The 19,133-nt window shown below is 43.0% G+C and overlaps 1 protein-coding gene across 2 annotated transcripts in view; it reads right to left on the bottom strand.

The window, feature by feature from the left end:
• Positions 1-19,133, bottom strand: part of ANTXR2 (ANTXR cell adhesion molecule 2) — a 163,606-nt gene that overhangs the window by 94,097 nt on the left and 50,376 nt on the right. For both annotated transcript variants that reach the window (XM_061583257.1, XM_061583258.1), the window contains exons 8-10: positions 16,399-16,459; positions 15,588-15,683; positions 2,045-2,114 (exon numbers count right to left, since the gene is read on the bottom strand). In XM_061583257.1, coding sequence (XP_061439241.1) covers positions 2,045-2,114; positions 15,588-15,683; positions 16,399-16,459 — 227 coding nt within the window. The remainder of the gene's footprint in view (positions 1-2,044; positions 2,115-15,587; positions 15,684-16,398; positions 16,460-19,133) is intronic.

Below are 19,133 nucleotides of genomic sequence, written 5' to 3'. Positions count from 1 at the left end.
AAACCCTCCAAAACAGCAACGTTGCTGAAGTCCACCACACGCATACCAGGATTAACTTTTTGCAAGTCAACACCATTACGTAACATCTGTATGTGTCCCTAACAGGCTAGTTTAGAGACTGTGTTTTATGAGGCTACACAGATAAGAACGTCTCCTGGCTATCAAGGACTTTGCCTCCGTTGCCGTGCCAACTGCCGATTTGGTGCCGTGCCGACTGCCGCAACACTTTGCAGCCCGACAGCCTCATCCCAGTACAATAAAAATACAACATGTTCTGACAATTTGCACCAAGGCTTAAAAGACACACAGCAATAAAAATTCAGAACATTTTGTGTTCATTTGGCAGGTTGCGCTGTGGTGATCATCTTGGAGTTAAAACAGATGAGCTCCACGTCATACATGTATTGCTGGGCTGCTGTACCATTTTCAGACAGCAATGGGGAAGATCAGGTGATATTTGAATGCACCTTCCATGCAAAATGCTCCCTACACATAAAAACTAGTTTGTCACACTAACCTAGAACCTTCTCCCTGACATGCTGATTATGAATGTGTGAGGAACAGTTTTTGTGGGGAAGTATTCAAACCTTTGATCAGGGCTGGCTCCAGACATGCTGGGGCCCTTGGGCACCAGCTTGCCCCGGGCCCGGTGCATGCACACTCACACACACGTGCGCATCCACACACACATGCGCATCCACACACACATGCGCATCCACACACACATGCGCATGCACCTACCTGTCTCTTGCAGGGAGCTTCTTCCACCTGCCTGTTCACTGGCTGTCTCTCTTGTCTTTTGCGGCTGCGTGGGCTGCTACGCATGCGCATCACTGCCATCAATCAAGACGGCACCAGAGGGAAACCTTGACTGACATCTTGGTTAATGGCAGTCCTACGCGTGCAACCTCAAAAGATAGGAGAGACAGGCAGGCGGAAGAAGCTCCCTCTCTGCAATTCGCAGCAACTACTCTGCCAAGGATCGCGGAAAAGGAGCGCTACTCCTCCCCCATCCTATTGAGAGGCCCCTCAGGGGCCTCTGTGGCTCCAGGGGCCCTTGACCAAGGCCCAACCTGGCCGTACTTTGGGACCGACCCTGCCTTTGATCCCCTCCATGCGACATATGAAATTATACCATTCACAGTATAAAGCAGCTTCCTATATACCTGAATCAGACCATTGGTCCATCTAGCCCCATCTGCACTGCACATTTAAGGAAGGATCATACCACTTTAAACAGTCATGGCTTCCCCTAAAGAACTGCAGTTTATTAAGGGTGCTGGGAGTTGCTAGGGGATCCCTCTTCCCTTCATAGAGCTACAATTTCCAGAGTCCCCTGGGAGGAGGGATTGATTGGGAATTGTAGGTCTGTGAGGGGAACAGGGGTCTCCTAACAGCACTCAGCACCTTAACAATGTACATTTCCCAGGATTCTTTGTTTAAAGTGGTATGATACTGCTTTAAATGTATAGTGCAAGTGGGACCTAGAAATCATTTCAGATCCCTAGAGAATTTGCACACAGGAAGGGGGCAGTGAGAGAGAGACAGAGAAGACACCTTTTAGCTAAACCATCCCTCCCCACTTCTTTTCCAAATCTATCCAAAACATAGGTCAGAGGTACAGCCATCCATATTTCCCAAACTTCAGAGCTGAGGCACATCTCACTCTTATGCCCCAAAGGTTTCCTTCCAGATTGTGAAAGAAGGCACTTCACCCATCCTCAGAAAAGCTTGTCTTATATTCTGTATGAAACACTGATCTAAGTATGTCTCCTGACTGGAGAAGCAGAGACTCACACGGAGTCACTCTGAAGACTTCAGATCTCTCCCCCATCCTCTCAATCACAAGTGATTGGTGCAGAAGACTCAAGAAAAAATGCCTGCTCTCAGTCGAATCTGATAGGAGAGAGACATTGCTACAACAGTCACTCAAACAGAGACACAGCGGGCAACCTCCTCTGCAGATGGGTGCTTTGGGCTTGCTAGAGTTTCTATCTGTTTACTTATTTCCTCATGGCACACAATTACTGGATTAAATACTTACTGGCCAACTTCATGGAGAATGGGTGCTGGGCAGAGCATAAAATCAGACTGCACCTCTTTAGGCTTTTCATCTGGGGGAAAAAAGAACCAAAGTGTCATATAACCTTAATGCCTTAATGTCACAGGATGAAAAAACTAATCAGTAACTACCAAGGCTTAGAACCTGAGTTGCCTTCCACTGATGGGAGAGGGAAGGTGACTTTTGCAGATTCCCCCTTTCCTCTAGAGCGCCTTACTTACACACATACACACTTCTGCTCCAGAGGATTGGGGGACCATCTAGAACAGGGTGGGTGGGCTGCAGGAGGAGGGGGAATCAGCAAAAGTCATCTGTTCACCAGCCCCATTTGTGGGGAAAAGCGCCTACAGCACAATTCTATATAAGTTTACTAAGACATAAACTCAATAGGACTTACTTCCAGAAAAACATGCACAGGATTGCAGCCTTAGGATCCAAGCCTGCATTATCATCACTTCACCCTACAGTCCCAGGGTGGGTCACAACAATTTAAAATACAACATTAAAAACAGTTTAAATCAAATTATAATCACAAGAATGGGATGGGTCCCAAAATATATACATCTCAAGAGTCAAAGGCCAAGGTAAATAGGCTCATCTTCTGCATATGATGAAAACTGTATAATGAAGGTGTCAGATGCACCTCTAGTGGGGAGGGAGTTCCCCAGTTTAGGGGCTGCCATAGAGAGAGCCCTCTCCTTGGCCCCACACACGTACACCATGCTTCTGAGGGTGGCAGGATCTGTAGGGAAGGAGGTGATTTCAGATATTTGGGGCCTAAGTCATTTAGGGCTTTAAACACTAGAGTGAGCACCTTAAAATGAGCCCAGAAATGAACTGGCAACCAAATATATGATGAAGATTAGAGATAATCATAAGAAGGAACACAGGAAACTGACTTATACCAGGGTCAGATTCTTTGTCCATGTAGCTCAGGGTGGTCTACTATGACTGGCAGTGACTCTCCAAAGTCTTAGGCAGAAGCGTCTCCCATCAACTGCTAAATGGTCCTTTTGTTTTAAATTGGAGATGATGGGCTGAATCCAAAGCATTTTGCATGCAAAGCACATGCTCTCCCACTGATATATGGCCCTCCCCATTTTCTGCCATTCACTGCAAGTCCTAAGCAATCCTTTTTTAGAGAGAGAGAGAGAGAGAGAGAGAGAGAGAGAGAGATTAATAAGGGGAGGCCCTACCAATGTCAGACATAGGAAACAGCAGCTCAACTTCTGATCATCTGCAAGATTTGTGCATGTCTTAAAAGGGCAACACAGGAAGGAGGCAGGCAAATGAATCCTGCCTGAGAGAGAGAGAGAGACAGAGAGAGAGAGAGAGATCCTAAGCATAACACAAGCAGAAAGAAAATTAAGTGTTATGGAAAGTGCACAGTCTGGAGCAGATAAAACATGAAAATAAACACAGCAAGCAAAACAAAGCAATGCTGCACAAGGCATAACCTGGATATCCTGGCTATGGCCTTGCATTGTAAGCCCTTGAGGAAGTGACTGCATCCTATCTGCATTCTCTGCAACACCAAACTCTGTGTGCCACTTTGTACATGGAAGGCCCAGCCACAGCTCAGTGGCAGAGCACCTGTTTTGTATGCACAAGGTCCCAGGGTCAACTCCTGGTGTCTCCAGGTAAGGCTAAGAGAGACCCCCAGTTTGAAATCCTGGATTGCTGTTGCCAGTCAGCGCAGACAATACTGAGCTAGGTGGACCCATGGTCTGACTCAAGATAAGGCAGCTTCCTATGTTCACATTACAGGGCAGCAAAACTAGGTTTCCCTATTGTACACTAGGCAAGATGCTGCAGTCAATCCTGGGCCTCCAACGAGCGTTGTGATGCGTCCTTCCCTGGCTCTCCCTGTCAGGTTCCTACCTGCTTGTGGTTACTGCCTGTCTCTAGGCACCACCAGGGACTCCACCAGTCCGGACCGCACTCTCTTATGGTTTACCTATCCGCTCTAGCACAGATCTCAACAGATCCCCCTGCTAGGCAACCATCAGTAACGTCCCAATACTAGTATTCCCAGAGACTCTGAATACTGGTATTGTTATTCTCTTCACCGCTGCCACCATTTGTTACAGTTCCCCTTCAGCCTTGGTCATTACCTTACCCTCCCTTCTGGTCTGTGAAACTCCAGCCAAGGATCAGGCCTTTGGTAAACCAAATTAAGTATTTATTAAAGCTAACAAAGCTAACAAGATTAACAAGATTTCTTCTTAAGGCACATAAGCATATGGTTTTACTCAATACTAATCCGAACTCCACCTCCCTCCTGGTAAACAACTCTCTAAACCCCACCAAGCAATCCACTCAGTTCTCTTCTCCCCTCCTATTCCACTCTCACTCTTCCTTTTATACATTCAGCCATTTTAAACACTCAGCCAATCATCTCGCATTCTACTGCCCATTCACTCCCCCTCTTTCACTCCACTTACCATGTATCTTCTAAAACAACAACACTTACCATATATACATTAATATAGGAACATCACGTTTCCCCCCCCTTAAACAACAGCAGAGTATTATTCCTGTTCCAGGATTTATACGTCGCGTCAACAAATAAAAGTCTCTATGGGGAAAATGTCTTTCTTTCTTCCTCTGTCTGGTCACGTCACTGCAGTCCCAGCCACTTGCCTGGAAAGTCCATCGGCCAGTACATTGTCCTTGCCTTTGATGAACTGGAAGTCCACTTGATAGTCCTGTAGGGCCCAGGACCTCCTCTGCAGCATAGTGTTATGGTTTTTCATAGTCTGCAACCATAACAAGGCCCGATGATCCATAGTCACTGTGAATCTTCGTCCCCACACGTATGGGCGCAACTTGTTCAGTCCCCACACGACCGCTAGGCACTCCTTCTGGACCGACGAATAGTTTTTCTCCCTTGGCGTCAGCTTGTGACTCAGGTATGCCACTGGATGTCTGGTGCCTTCTCTCTCCTGCAGCAAGACGACTCCCAGCGCGAGGTCTGACGCATCTGTAGCCACGATGAATGGTTTCTCATAGTCTGGTGCTATTAATATGGGTCCTTGGCACAAGGCTTGCTTCAGCAGATCAAAAGCCTTCTGACATTCATCCGTCCATACCACACGCTCAGAACACTTCTTCTTGGTCAATTCATGCAAGGGGGTTGCTATTTCCCCAAAATTTCTCACAAACTTCCTATAAAATCCAGCCACACCCAGAAATGCCCTTACTTGTTTTTTGGTTAAGGGGATCGGCCACGCTTGTATTGCCTCCACCTTGCTCCATAAGGGGGTGATTTTCCCACTCCCCACCTTATGTCCTAAATAGATTACTTCCTTTAGTCCAAACTGGCATTTCTTAGCTTTTATTGTGAGGCCTGCTTTTCTTAAGGCCTCCAATACTGTTGTCAGGTGTTGGACATGCTCAGGCACCGACTTGCTAAAAATGGCCACGTCATCGATATAGGCCACTGCAAAATCTGACATGCCTTGCAACACAGTATTGATTAGCCTCTGAAATGAACTTGGTGAGTTCCTTAGTCCCATGGGTAAGGTCACAAACTCATATAACCCATCTGGTGTACTGAAGGCAGTTTTGGCTCTGGATTGCTCGTCTAGTTCCATTTGCCAAAATCCTTTACAGAGATCTAGTGTAGAGATAATGGTTGCTGCCCCCAATAACTCTAACATTGCGTCTACCCTAGGCATAGGATACGCATCTGGGACAGTAATTTTATTGATTAGCCGATAATCAATGCAAAACCTTGTCGTTCCATCTTTTTTCGGAACCAGGACAATACTTGAGGCCCAGGGACTAATGGATTCCCTGATCACTCCTAATTCCAGCATCTCTTCCACCTCCTTTTTGATCTCATTCAAAACTTTCCCATTCACACGGTACGGAACAGATCTGATTGGGGCATGATCTCCAGTATCAATGGAATGTATAACTATACTGGTTCGGCCAGGTTTGTTGCTAAAGAGATTCCTATAGGTTTTCAAAACTCTCAGAATCTCCTCTTTTACTTCCTCTTTCACCTCCTCTGACCATTCCACTTGATCTACCCCTCCTTTGTCTTTGCTTTCCTGTACCAAATCTGGAAGTTCAGGCCCACTTCCCTCAGGGAATAAGGTAACTTGCAACACCTTTGCATCCCTGGTATGGTAAGGCTTTAACATAATTACATGAACCACTTTGCTTTTGTTTAATTGGTCTGTGGTGATTACATATGTCACTGTGTCAAGCCTTTCTCTGATGGTATATGGTCCTTCCCAGTTAGCCTGTAATTTGTCATGTTTCCTGGGTATGAATGCCATAACCATATCTCCCACATCATACACACGTTCTCTGGCTGTTCTGTCATACCAGTAACTTTGCTTCTCCTGTGCATGACTCAAATTCTCTTTCACTACTTCCATCATTGATGTTAATTTATTGCGGAATTCCAATACAAAATCTACTACAGAAGTTTTGTACTCTCCCAGAGTTCCTTCCCATGAATTTTTTAGCAGTTCCAAAGGTCCCCTCACTTTTCTAGTAAACATTAGTTCAAAGGGTGAGAAGCCTGTTGACTCCTGAGGGACTTCTCTGTATGCAAATAAGAAGCATCCCAACCGTTCATCCCAGTCTTGTGGGTGATCTTGAACATAGCTTCTTATCATGCCCTTCAAAACTCCATTGAATCTCTCAGTTAGCCCATTAGTGGCGGGATGGTAAGTAGTGGTCTTTAGATGTTTTAGACCACAACATTTCCACATACATTGCATCACTTCTCCCATGAATACACTGCCTTGACCTGTCAGCACTTCATGAGGGAAACCCAGCCTCATAAAGATTTTTAATAAAGCCTCTGCCACTACAGGGGCTTCTACAGATCTCAGTGCTTCTGCGTCTGGGTACCTGGTGGCAAAATCCACCACCACCACTAGATATTTCTTGCCATGCCTTGTGGGTTTGGAAAAAGGGCCCACCAAATCTATTCCCACTCTATAAAAGGGTTGTCCAATTATAGGAAGGGGCTTTAAGGGTGCCTTGGTCTTTACTCCACTCTTTCCCACCTTTTGGCATATTCCACAAGATAGACAATGTTGTTTTACATCCTTGGAGATATTTGGCCAATAATAATGTGCAGCCAATCTCCTCTTGGTCTTTTTTATTCCCAGATGTCCTGCACATGGGACATCGTGGGCTACCTCTAGCAATCTGGTTCTGTATTTGCTAGGTACTATCAGTTGCTTCACTGGTTCACATTCATCCTTTCTCTCAGCAGGCATCCACAGTCTATATAAAATCCCATTCTCACACACAACTTGATTCCTCAGTTTGTCAGTGAAAGGAATCTGTTGGGTCAGCGCTTGTTCCTTTATCTGCTTCAGACTTATATCTTGATGCAGCTCTTCCCTGAATTGATCTGCTTCTTCCCCAGAGACCACTTGATACAGTTTGTCTTCTTCAGCAGGCCTGCTAGTGGTTGCTATGGTGACCTGAGGCTGGTTAACAGATTCCACCCTGTTTGTTTCAGCCCCCCTTAATATGGCTTCTTTTTCTCTGCCAATTTGCTGTCTGGTCACTACATATATTTTCCCCTGTGCCCCCATAACATCTCTTCCCAGTATTACTGGTTCTTGTTGCTGGGCATTAATACCAACTTTATATTGGCCCTTTCGGCCTCTCCATTCCATTTTCACTAGGGCCACAGGCAAACTCTCTGGTTGACCCCTCACTCCTTGGATAGTCACTGTTTCCTGAGGTAATATTTCTTCAGATTTTATTAAATCTGGCCTCAGTAACATCTTTTTTTTTTATATATAGTTTTTATTCAAATTTTTCCAAAAAACAAACAAAACAAAGTAAGAAAAAACATAACAATACTACAACAAAAAATAAAAATAAAATGGTTGACTTCCGATTTGTCACAGATCAGCTATAAGTATATAATATACATCAAACCTGTCCCTTAATATGTACATACAGAATCCCTTTTCTCCATAAGCTGTCTTAATTAATCATCAAATCCCAGTATCATCATTTTATTTTGATCTTTCGACAAAAAGTCTAAGAGAGGCTTCCAATCCTTAAGGAATGTATCTGTCGATTTTTCTCTAAGTAAACACGTCAATTTATCCATTTCTACTAAGTCCATTAATTTCAGTAGCCATTCTTCCATTGTTGGTATTGATTCCATTTTCCACTTTTGTGCATATAATAATCTTGCTGCCGTAATCATATATAATAATATTCTTCCATATTTCTTTTCTATTTGTTTATCCATAAAACCCAGTAAAAAAAATTCTGGTTTTGACTGAATATTTATCTTTAAAATTTTTTGCATCTTCCTACCTATCTGTGCCCAGAATAATTTCGCCTTTTTACATGACCACCACATATGATAAAAAGATCCTTCTTGTTGTTTACATTTCCAACAAACATTAGAGACATTACTATACATTTTTGACAGCTTTTCTGGAGTCATGTACCAACGGTACATCATTTTATAAAAATTTTCTTTAAGATTATAACATAATGTAAATTTCAAGCCTTTTTTCCACATATTTTCCCATTGATCCATTTGTATGTTATGACCAAAATTTTTTGCCCACTTTACCATGCACTCTTTTACTTGTTCTTCCTCCATATCCATTTTCAATAAAAGTTTATACATTTTTGCAATTATGTTTTCATCATTTGTATACAAACCTATTTCAAAATCAGATTTACTTATTTCAAACCCATACATTTTCTTGTCCATTTTATATCTTTCTAACAATTGTAAATAGGCAAACCAATGAAAACTATATCCTTCCTTTATCAATTGTTCTCTCTCTTTCATTGTGTATTCTCCATGTACATTTTCTAATAGTTCTTGATAAGTTAACCATTTCTCTTTTCCAGACATTTCTCTTCTATAAAACGCTTCTTGACTTGAGACACATAATGGTATTTTCGAATAAAACCTTGGTTTGTATCTATTCCATATTTTCAACAGAGAACGTCTTATAAAATGATTGTTAAAGTCTACGTTTACTTTTACTTTGTCATACCATAGATATCCATGCCATCCCCACTTCAGATTGTGGCCCTCCAAATCCAATAGTCTTTTATTCCTCAATAAGATCCATTCCTTTATCCAGACTAAACAGCAGGCAGCAAAATAAAGTCTCAAATTTGGTAATCCCAGTCCTCCTCTTTCTTTAGCGTCTTGAAGTAATTTAAATTTAACTCTTGGTTTTTTTCCTTGCCATACAAATTTAGAAATATCTTTTTGCCATTGTTTAAAAGGTAAATCAGAGGATATTACAGGTATTGTTTGAAACAAAAACATCATTCTCGGTAATACATTCATTTTTATCACAGATATTCTACCCATTAATGACAGTTGTAGTTTATCCCATCTTAGCAAGTCTTTCTTAATCTCTGTCCATAATTTTTCGTAATTATTATGAAACAGCTTTGAGTTTTTATTTGTCATGATGATGCCTAGATATTTCAACTTTTTTTCTATTGTAAAATCTGTCTTGTCCATTAACTCTTTCTGTTCCCTTAAAGTTAAATTTTTCACCAACATCTTTGTTTTTTGATTGTTGATCTTAAATCCTGCTAACGGTCCAAATTCTTTTAATTTGTCCATCAATATATGAATTCCTTCCAAAGGGTTTTCTAGTACAATTATCAAATCATCAGCAAATGCTCTCAATTTATATTCTTCTTTTTTTATTTTTAATCCCGAAATCCTTTTATCTTGCCTTATATCTCTAAGCAGCACTTCTAAAACCAGAATAAATAAAAGGGGAGATAATGGACATCCCTGTCTTGTACCCTTTTGTATTTCACATGAATCCGTTAAGTCTCCATTAACAATTATCTGGGCCTTCTGTGATGTATAACAGCTATGGCCTCAGTAACATCTGAGCGGCACCAGTGTCAAGCAATGCCCAATAAGTTGCCCCTTGTACACTCACTTCCTCTCTCAGACTTGAATCCAGGTCTGTTACTTCTGTCCAGTTTATCTGGCAAAACTGAACCTTTTTCGCTGTTTCTAAAGCCTTGGGCTCTGTTTTCACTGCCCTTGTCTGAGCAGGATTACTAATGGGGTTGGCAACCCACATTGAAAACGTAGGTGCCCCGGTCTACCACATTTGTAGCATAATTTCTCCTCACTTTTAGGGTACACAGATCCACTCTGGGGTGTCCTGTGCCCTTCAGATTTTAATGGAGGACTCACTCGCTGTGGTACCACATCCCTTCTGCCAGCACTATATGGTCTGGGTTTAAACTCTCTTGATGTTTTCCCCACCCAGCCAGTTCTATTGGAGGCGAAGTGATCCGCCAACTCTGTGGCCTCCTGCACAGATGTAGGGGAACGGTCTTTGACCAGGAGCCTTATTTCTGGTGGTAACTGATGGTATAATTGATCCAGTATCATGAGGCTTTTCACCTCTTCCACTGACTGAGCTTTGGCACTACTCATCCACTTTCCAAATATATCCATCAACTTTGCTCCCAGTTCCACAAAAGACCTCCCTGTCTGTATCTGGCAGTTTCTGAAAAGCTTTCTAAAATAATCAGGCCCCAGTCTGAATCTTTTAAACACTGCTTCCTTGAATTCAGCATAGGTGACGGGCCTGTCTGAGGGGAAATATTGGTATACCTCAGCCAATTCCCCTTTAATCAGGTTTGATAAATACTGCATGTATTTATCTTCAGGTAGCCCCCACAACTGAGCTGCTTTTTCAAAGGTGCTGAGGTAAATTTGAGGATCTTGACCAGGCTCATAGACAGCAAAGTCCTTTGGAGTAATTTTTATTTTTGCTCCATCTCTCTCTTTCCTTGTCTCCTCAGAGTGAAATTTCTATCAAATTTTAACTTTTCTACTTGTAATTCAGCATCCAATGCTCGTTGCTTCTCCCTCTCCTCAAACCCCAATCTCATTCTCTCAATTTCCAACTCCCTCTGTTTTTCCTTCTCTGCACCTTCCATCCTCAATCTCTCAGCTTCCATCCTCAATCTCTCAGCTTCCAACTCCCTCTGCTTGTCTTTTTCCTCAGCCTCCCATCTTAACTTCTCTCTCAAGTACTCTATATAAGCGGGATTGCTTAAATATCCTTCTGGGGTCTCTTCCCTGACAGGTTGTTTTTGCTGGGCAGTTGCAAATCCTATAAGTGCTACCCTCAATTCATCTACCCCTTTACCCTCGTGAGGTAAATTGAATGTTATGCACTTCTCCACCAGCTCCTCCCTTTTCATTTTTATGTATTCAGCCATGGTGTTTGAGTTCACTCACTCTTTGCCACACACTCTTTGCCAGTCACTCTCACAAGAAATCTTGTTTTGTTATTTCTGTTTGCCACACCACTGTTCTGGATTCTCTAGTATTCGTATCTGGATTCTCTGTTGTTCGTATCCCACCGCTACTGCCACCACATGTGATGCGTCCTTCCCTGGCTCTCCCTGTCAGGTTCCTACCTGCTCGTGGTTACTGCCTGTCTCTAGGCACCACCAGGGACTCCACCAGTCCGGACCGCACTCTCTTATGGTTTACCTATCCGCTCTAGCACAGATCTCAACAGATCCCCCTGCTAGGCAACCACCAGTCACGTCCTAATACTAGTATTCCCAGAGACTCTGAATACTGGTATTGTTATTCTCTTCACCGCTGCCACCATTTGTTACAGTTCCCCTTCAGCCTTGGTCATTACCTTACCCTCCCTTCTGGTCTGTGAAACTCCAGCCAAGGATCAGACCTTTGGTAAACCAAATTAAGTATTTATTAAAGATAACAAAGCTAACAAGATTAACAAGATTTCTTCTTAAGGCACATAAGCATATGGTTTTACTCAATACTAATCCGAACTCCACCTCCCTCCTGGTAAACAACTCTCTAAACCCCACCAAGCAATCCACTCAGTTCTCTTCTCCCCTCCTATTCCACTCTCACTCTTCCTTTTATACATTCAGCCATTTTAAACACTCAGCCAATCATCTCGCATTCTACTGCCCATTCACTCCCCCTCTTTCACTCCACTTACCATGTATCTTCTAAAACAACAACACTTACCATATATACATTAATATAGGAACATCACAAGCGTACCTATACAACACATGTGCATTTCGACACCTATGTTTATCTCATTCATATGTTAACATTTTTTTGATCTGCACATAAAAAAACCATGATCTACAATGTGGCTCAAATGGATGAATCACGTTTTGCAGTAGTAAGAATGACTGTTAGAATACCTGTTTTCAGAATCACATATTCTGTTTGAAAAGCCAGTGGCCTTTAGTAGTTGTTATTAAGACGCTTGATTTCCCCACAGTGATTTGAAATTGAAAGGGACCATCACATGGAAAACTGACTTTAATCCTTATAGGTAGGACTATATGTTTTGTGCAACGGAACCACACAATTTCAGGACCTAGTACTGAGGGCAGAATACAGCATTCCAAGAATGTCAGCATTTACAGTTTAAGAAAAGAAACCAAGTTTCCAGCCTTTGTGAGGGTAGGCACAGGATAGATAGAGTGAACATTGCCTGCGCCTCCCCAGTTTGCTTTGCAGAACCAACATAAATTATGCAAATATGTGTGCATGTGTTATGTATTTAATACATTCTAAGCTAGACACAAAAGAACTATATAGGCAGGGGGAAAGACAGGGGAGAGATACCAGGTCACCTATCAGTTCAAGAGGTGAGTTTTTAGAAGGAATTTAAATTCAGTTGGGACCCATCCAGCTGATCTCCCTTTACTGGCCATCCTGGGAGAAAGGGAGTGCAACCTCTTGGCAGTCCTTGGTCCCCTGGCAAAGGACAGAATACCTTTCCCCTCCCAATGAAAATGCTCCTAACTCTCTACCCACTGGCCCATAGTACATCACAGGCATCTTAAATACAAAGGCAACATATGTGGCTCCCTCCCTGCTGTTCGGGCCTTATGTGGCTCAGGACCCTAATACCTTAGGGATCACCTCTCCGCTCATGAACCTACCCAGACCCTGTATTCATCTTCTGAGGCCCTTCTTCAGGTGCCCCCTCCAAGGAAGGTGTGGAGGGTGGCAACACGAGAACAAGCCTTTTAAATGGTGACCCCCCGATTGTCTAAAGCTTTCGCCAGAGAGTTATGCACTCAGCACCATTATTATCCATGTTTAGGCACCAGGCAAAGACATTCCTGCTCATCCAGGCATTTGGCTCTTTATTGGGGGTCCTATGTTATGATGATACCCTAGCTTGTGTTGGTGCTCATCTCTTAGCAGGGCAGGACAGGATTTGTTCTTTTTGTGTTAATGCAGGTGAGCACTTGTAGCCAATAATGCTTTTATATCTTTTTCACGTACTTTAACTTCTGTATTATGCAGCCTGTCCCAACTTCTGCATCCCCAGATGTTGCTGGACTCCAACTCCCATCAGCCTCAGCCAGCATGGCCATTGGTCAGGAATTATGGGAACTGTAGTCCAGCAGCATCTGGGGATCCAAAGGTTGGAAAAGGCTTTTATAATTGTAAGTCTCTTTGAGACATTTGATGTAGTAAGTGGTGGATGAATGCAAATTTATTATTGTTGTTGTTGTAGTAGTAACAGAGCAGAAGACAAGACTTTCTGGGCCATGTAAGAGATGAACATTTCTTCTTGTGCACAGAACATTTTGCACTAACAGCTAGTTCCAGATCAGCTACTAGCAACAACAGAGTGGGTTAGCATATGCCCATATGCTTTTGTCTTAAATGCCCTCATTTTAGAGAATAGTGACGGAGGGAAGGTTGGTCTTCTTCTGCTCTCTTTGGCAAGGTTCCTTCACACCATTTGGCAATCTTTTTTTTTCTCAAAAATGAGAAGGGGTAGAAAACTCAGCCAAATTCACACACCACACACACACAATCTGCGCCCTGCAGAAGACTAAGCAGAAATTAAACCTCCCAGACCAAAATGCCCACTTCGCAAAGTTCTCTGTCCTCCTTCAATAGCATGCAATTTAGTATGCTTTAGAGCAAGATTTCCCAAATGTTGACACCCAATCCTCATGGGGATGTGAGGGGCAGGAGCAGGGTGAGAGAAGTAGCCATGCTTAGGGACACTGGAAAAAACTGAGGCCAGACTATTTACACATCTAGCCCAATATTGATCGGCAGCAGCTATCCAGGGTCTTGATCAGAAAAGGGTCTTTCACATGACCTGCTAAGTGCAAAGCATGTGCTCTATGCCTGAGCTACAACCCTAGCTCCGGGACCATTCCCCACCCCCTACCTGCAGTTCACAACATGAGGAAAATGTGGTGAGAGGAACCAATACAACGAGCAATAAGCAACCTCCAGTTTAACATCAGCACATGCCTTACAAGGGTCAGATTGGTCACATCCATACCATACATTTAAAGCATATTTTCTCCCCAAAGAACCCTAGGAATTGCTGCTTGTTCGGGGTGCTGGGAATTGTAGCTCTGCGATGGGTATACTACAGTTCCCAGGATTCTCTAGAGGAAGCCATGTGCTTTAAACGTATAATGTGGATGTGACCCCCAATCAAATCTATGCACTACATACAAACACATATAACTAGGAGCCAACCTCGATGTGACGTTTATCATGTGGTTTGCATGGGTATGCTTGGTTTCTTAAAAAATAAATAGCTGGTGGAAGGGAGAGGGAGCTGGATTGGGGCTGTGGCATGAGAGGAGGCAGTTTGAAACCCACCCACAGTTCTGGTCAGCATCAGCTACCACCACCACCTACATCTGTTGTTTACAATGGGGGGAAAGGTCCCATTGTCCTCTCGTTGTGAATAGCTGGGGAGGGGAGGATTCCAGTCAAGACCACAGCAGGGCAAAGGGTTACACCCCCCCCACACACAGCAAGGTCCTAATACAGCTCATACACAAACACTGCCAGCTATTTATTTTTTAAAAAATCAAGTATGCCAGAATAAATGCCAAATCTAGTTTGCCTTTCAGACTCAAGTATTTCTTTGGCCCCATCTGCACTATCCATTTAAAGCAGAATTATAACACTCTATATAAACAGTCATGGCTTCCCCCAAAGAATACTGGGAACAGTAGTCTGTTAAGGGTGCTGACAGGTGTTAGGAGACCCTTTGTCCCTCTCCCAGAGCTACAATTCCCAGAGGGTTTAACAATCAATCCCTCTTCCCAGGGAACATGTGGGAATTTTAGCTCTGTGAGGAACAGGGGCTCCTAACACCTCTCAGCACCCTTAACGGACTACGGTCCCCAGGATTCTTTGAGGAAAGCTGTCATCATACAAAGGAGTGTAATACTTCCTTAAATGTATATTGCAGATGGGGCCTTTAAATAAAAAATCTGCGTCGGGAGTGGGCTATTTAGAGCAGAGAAACTGAGGAGGGGGAATCTGCTTCACACCTTTCTTCCCAGCTATTTCTCTGTTCCAAATTTCACCCCACTAGGTTCCAAATGCATTATTGCTAAGCACACCAGAGAATCAGCTGGAGCGGGGGGGGGGGGAGAACACAGAGGCAAGAGTTGCTGACTTCACAAATCCGATGCATAATGCAATGTTACGTTTATCATGGACACTTACGAATTATTGTGCCATTTATAGTGTAGGTACAGACGACACTGCTGTGTCTCCTTCCCAACATGAAGCCATGTCCTCGTAGCACAACTTGAAACTCCTCTGAAATCAGACAGACAGACATCAGCTTGTCATCACTAAAGGCAAATACATTATTGTTTGTATATTTTTTTGTATTTTTATTATGATATATTGTATTTTATTTTGTTTGTTCACCGCCCTGAGAGCTATTTCGCTAAGGGCGGTATATAAATTGAATAATAAATAAATAAATAAATAAATAAAATAAATTATTCCAGAAACTGGCTTGCTCATGTACGTATGCAGCAACTCAGTGCCAAATCCCAGCTCAGCCATGAAGATCTGTGGGCAGCCCTGGGAAATCACTACCCCTTAGCCTAACACAAGGGTAGCTAATGTGGTGCTCTCCAGCTGTTGCTGAACTCCAACTCCCATCAGTCCCGGTCAATATCACCAATGGTCACGGGTTATGCAAGTTGTAGTCCAGTAACATCTGGAGGGCATAGAGTTGGTAACAAACACACCCCAGGCTCACCTTATCTCACAGAGGTATAAAATGACATAACATCCAGTAGTCCTCTTACAAGCCTACAATTCCCAGGAGTACTTTGAGGGGAAACCATGACAAGTTTAAATTTGCAATGCAGACTTTTGCAAACTGGAGAAGGAAGGGAAGCACCTTTAATTCATATCTTCCTACTCAGCATATGGAAGTTTGAGTTACACATTTTGCCCAAGGAAGGAACAGCAGGATTGTCAATATTTGCACATTATTTTCCAGTCGTAGCAAACTCACCTCCTACACAAACGCTTGAGGGCTCCAGATATAAAATCTCTGTGCATGACTGCTTCAATATCTGTTTGGGAATGTGGGGATTTAGAGGAGGGGAAAAAAATTACAGGATTAGTTAAGGCAAAACAGAGCAATTATAACTAACCACCCTAGCAAGCATCCATAAACAGGAAGATCTGGCCTGGAGTAGAGGATGCTCCAGGAATGGCCCTGTCTGGGGAAGAGCTTCACAGTTACTCAGTATCAGTCATCGGACATCACAGGAGATTTCAGAGGTTCTTTTGCCTTGAATGACCTTTCTCTGCTTCATTTCCCATGTCTCATGATTCAGAATTAATGGACTGCCCAAACAGCACCATTTTTGAAGTAATCCTATTCCTCACCAGAGGCCAGTGGAGAGGGGTCAGGATGGGGTGGAAGTGCCCCTCTATGGGTGGAGAGGAACTCCATCAATGCAGCAGCACAGCTACTCCAGAGGCCCCTTGTATACAGGTGGAAAGTGTCATGAGTGTAAATCTACTGCCAACAGTGTTACCTTTGGTGTTAGGTGCCCAAACTGGGTGTTCTAGGGGGATGCCATCAGGGTGGGGGGTAGCCTTCAACCCACAAGATCCAAAGCCCCCTCATTCTCATGACATGCCAGTGGATCAGGCTCCTAATTTACTGCAGCCTGGAGATAGTGTGGGTATTTTTCTTTCTTTCTTTGTTGTCAATGGGAGAGGCTAAAGTGACCTTGTGATCACTTACTCTGGGATATAGCAAATGGATCCCAAGGCTTACTGAAGAGTTGGTTCCCAGGCACACTCTAGCCTGCAATATCAACCACTCATTCTTGCTGATTGAACTGATTTCAACACACTGATGAAAACAAGCTAGAATCAGACACTGAGTTCCTATGGGGAAGTTTCAGAATATAAGCACTTTAATTTTTAAGTCTATTACTTCACTCTCCTTGCCAGTAATTCCTGTTGCAACAATAGCAAGCTTGGTACAAATCACAATTACACCATCTCTCTGTGTTTTTGTATTTCAATTTCCTTTGCAAAGACACACACAGTTAACAGAGATATACACAAATTCCCACATGGTTTGCTGAGGTTTTCCTGAGGTTTTCCTGGTTGCTTATTTAAATGTATTCACAGGAGTCTCAGTGGAGTTTAGGCTATCTTCAGTTCTTTCACACCTTTCATACATTCTAGTAAATAATGTCTCAGAGAGGCAATAGGATCCCATTGAAAGAAACTTGGACTTCTATTGGGATCAAGGAGGAAGGGATGGATGAGTTTTAAGCCACACTCAAAATGAATGCAGGCTGCAATACACTCTGCAAATTAAAACATACTAACTCTATCCCTTTTGCACTTCTGGCTCTAGGACAGATTGGATGAACTATAATGCTGCTACGGAATGTCCACAAATTTATCAACAGCTCGGGGAATAAAACTGCCAGCAACAAAATGTTGAAACAGCACATCTTCTGTGACAAGTGATATTTGTTAGGTTGGCTGAGGGTTAAAATCATACACAGGCCCTATGCAAGGGCAGGAACTGGAAACCTGTTTACAGGGATCCTAGAAGATAGGGAGCCAGAGGGGGTCAAGACAGCTGAAAGAAAGAGGCAAAGTAAACAATGGAATGATATAGGTGAAACTCAGGGAAGGAGAGGCAGAAGAGCTTGAGGCCTGAGGAAAAGGCTTATTTAGGACTATAGAGTCAATGGGGCACGAGGTTTACAGGGATCTGAGAGGAATTGTCTGCCTTTTTGAGGAGAAAACAAATGTTACATTTTTGGCATATAAAATATGAATACACACTAAAATTCCATCCCGGGCACTTGCCAGATAACAACAAAAATATACTTGTTAAAATAAAATAGCATAACAGAAGTAATGTTAAAATAATTGCTATAAGAGGCCATCCCCCAACAGCAAAGAACTCCTACAACATATTGTAAACCTAAGCATGATTGTAAACTTCCTTGATAGAACAGCATAGAGAGATCAAAAGGACTGATGTCATCTCTTTTATTTCCTGTGGTTTGCACCAAATATAGGGCTTGCTTTGTCTTTGTCAAGTTTCCAGATAGCCAACCATACCCCAGTAAAAAAAGCCGTAGGGCAAAACCAAACACAGCTTTGCAATCAAGAACCAGCATGGCATACTGGAATCTCAGATGTGGAGCTAGAAGATTCGAGTTCAAATCCCTACATGGCCTCTAATTTACAGCATTTCTTATTGCCTTAAAACTTTTTTTTCCAGCTTTGCAGAATTCGTAGCAGGCTGTACTTGAAAGAACAGTTTGGTTTCTTCAGTGTGTTTGGACAGCAAGGCTAAGTTCACAAGTGAATTATTATTTAGCACATCTGGAACAAGGCTTAGCAACTATGGCAACCAGATCTGTTTGGCAAGGTTTTATCTCGCTCAGTCTTTATCTCCTTTCTTGCCATTTTTAAGTGTGCCATTTCTCTCCCTGGATTCCAACCACATCCTTTTGTCTGTCGTTTTTCTATCGACAGCAAGATTATACAACAAGTTAGAGTTAGCACCACCGTTAGAGGTACAGAGTACCTCTTCAGACTGTAAATTCTCCCCAGGACTGTCATCTAGAAAGAAAGATACGGAGGAGATCTCAGTCTTGTGTGGAGTCAGTCCTCTCACCATCAGAAGCACACACCTGAACTGAGAGATCCCATGACTGTGGGAAGGACCATAGCTAAGTGGTATGGAATCCAGGGCTA

This window comes from Rhineura floridana, chromosome 9, assembly GCF_030035675.1.
Source record: "Rhineura floridana isolate rRhiFlo1 chromosome 9, rRhiFlo1.hap2, whole genome shotgun sequence".
Classification (NCBI taxonomy): domain Eukaryota; kingdom Metazoa; phylum Chordata; class Lepidosauria; order Squamata; family Rhineuridae; genus Rhineura; species Rhineura floridana.
Note: the sequence above shows the minus strand (reverse complement) of the source record. Positions and strands in the feature narration are given on the sequence as shown.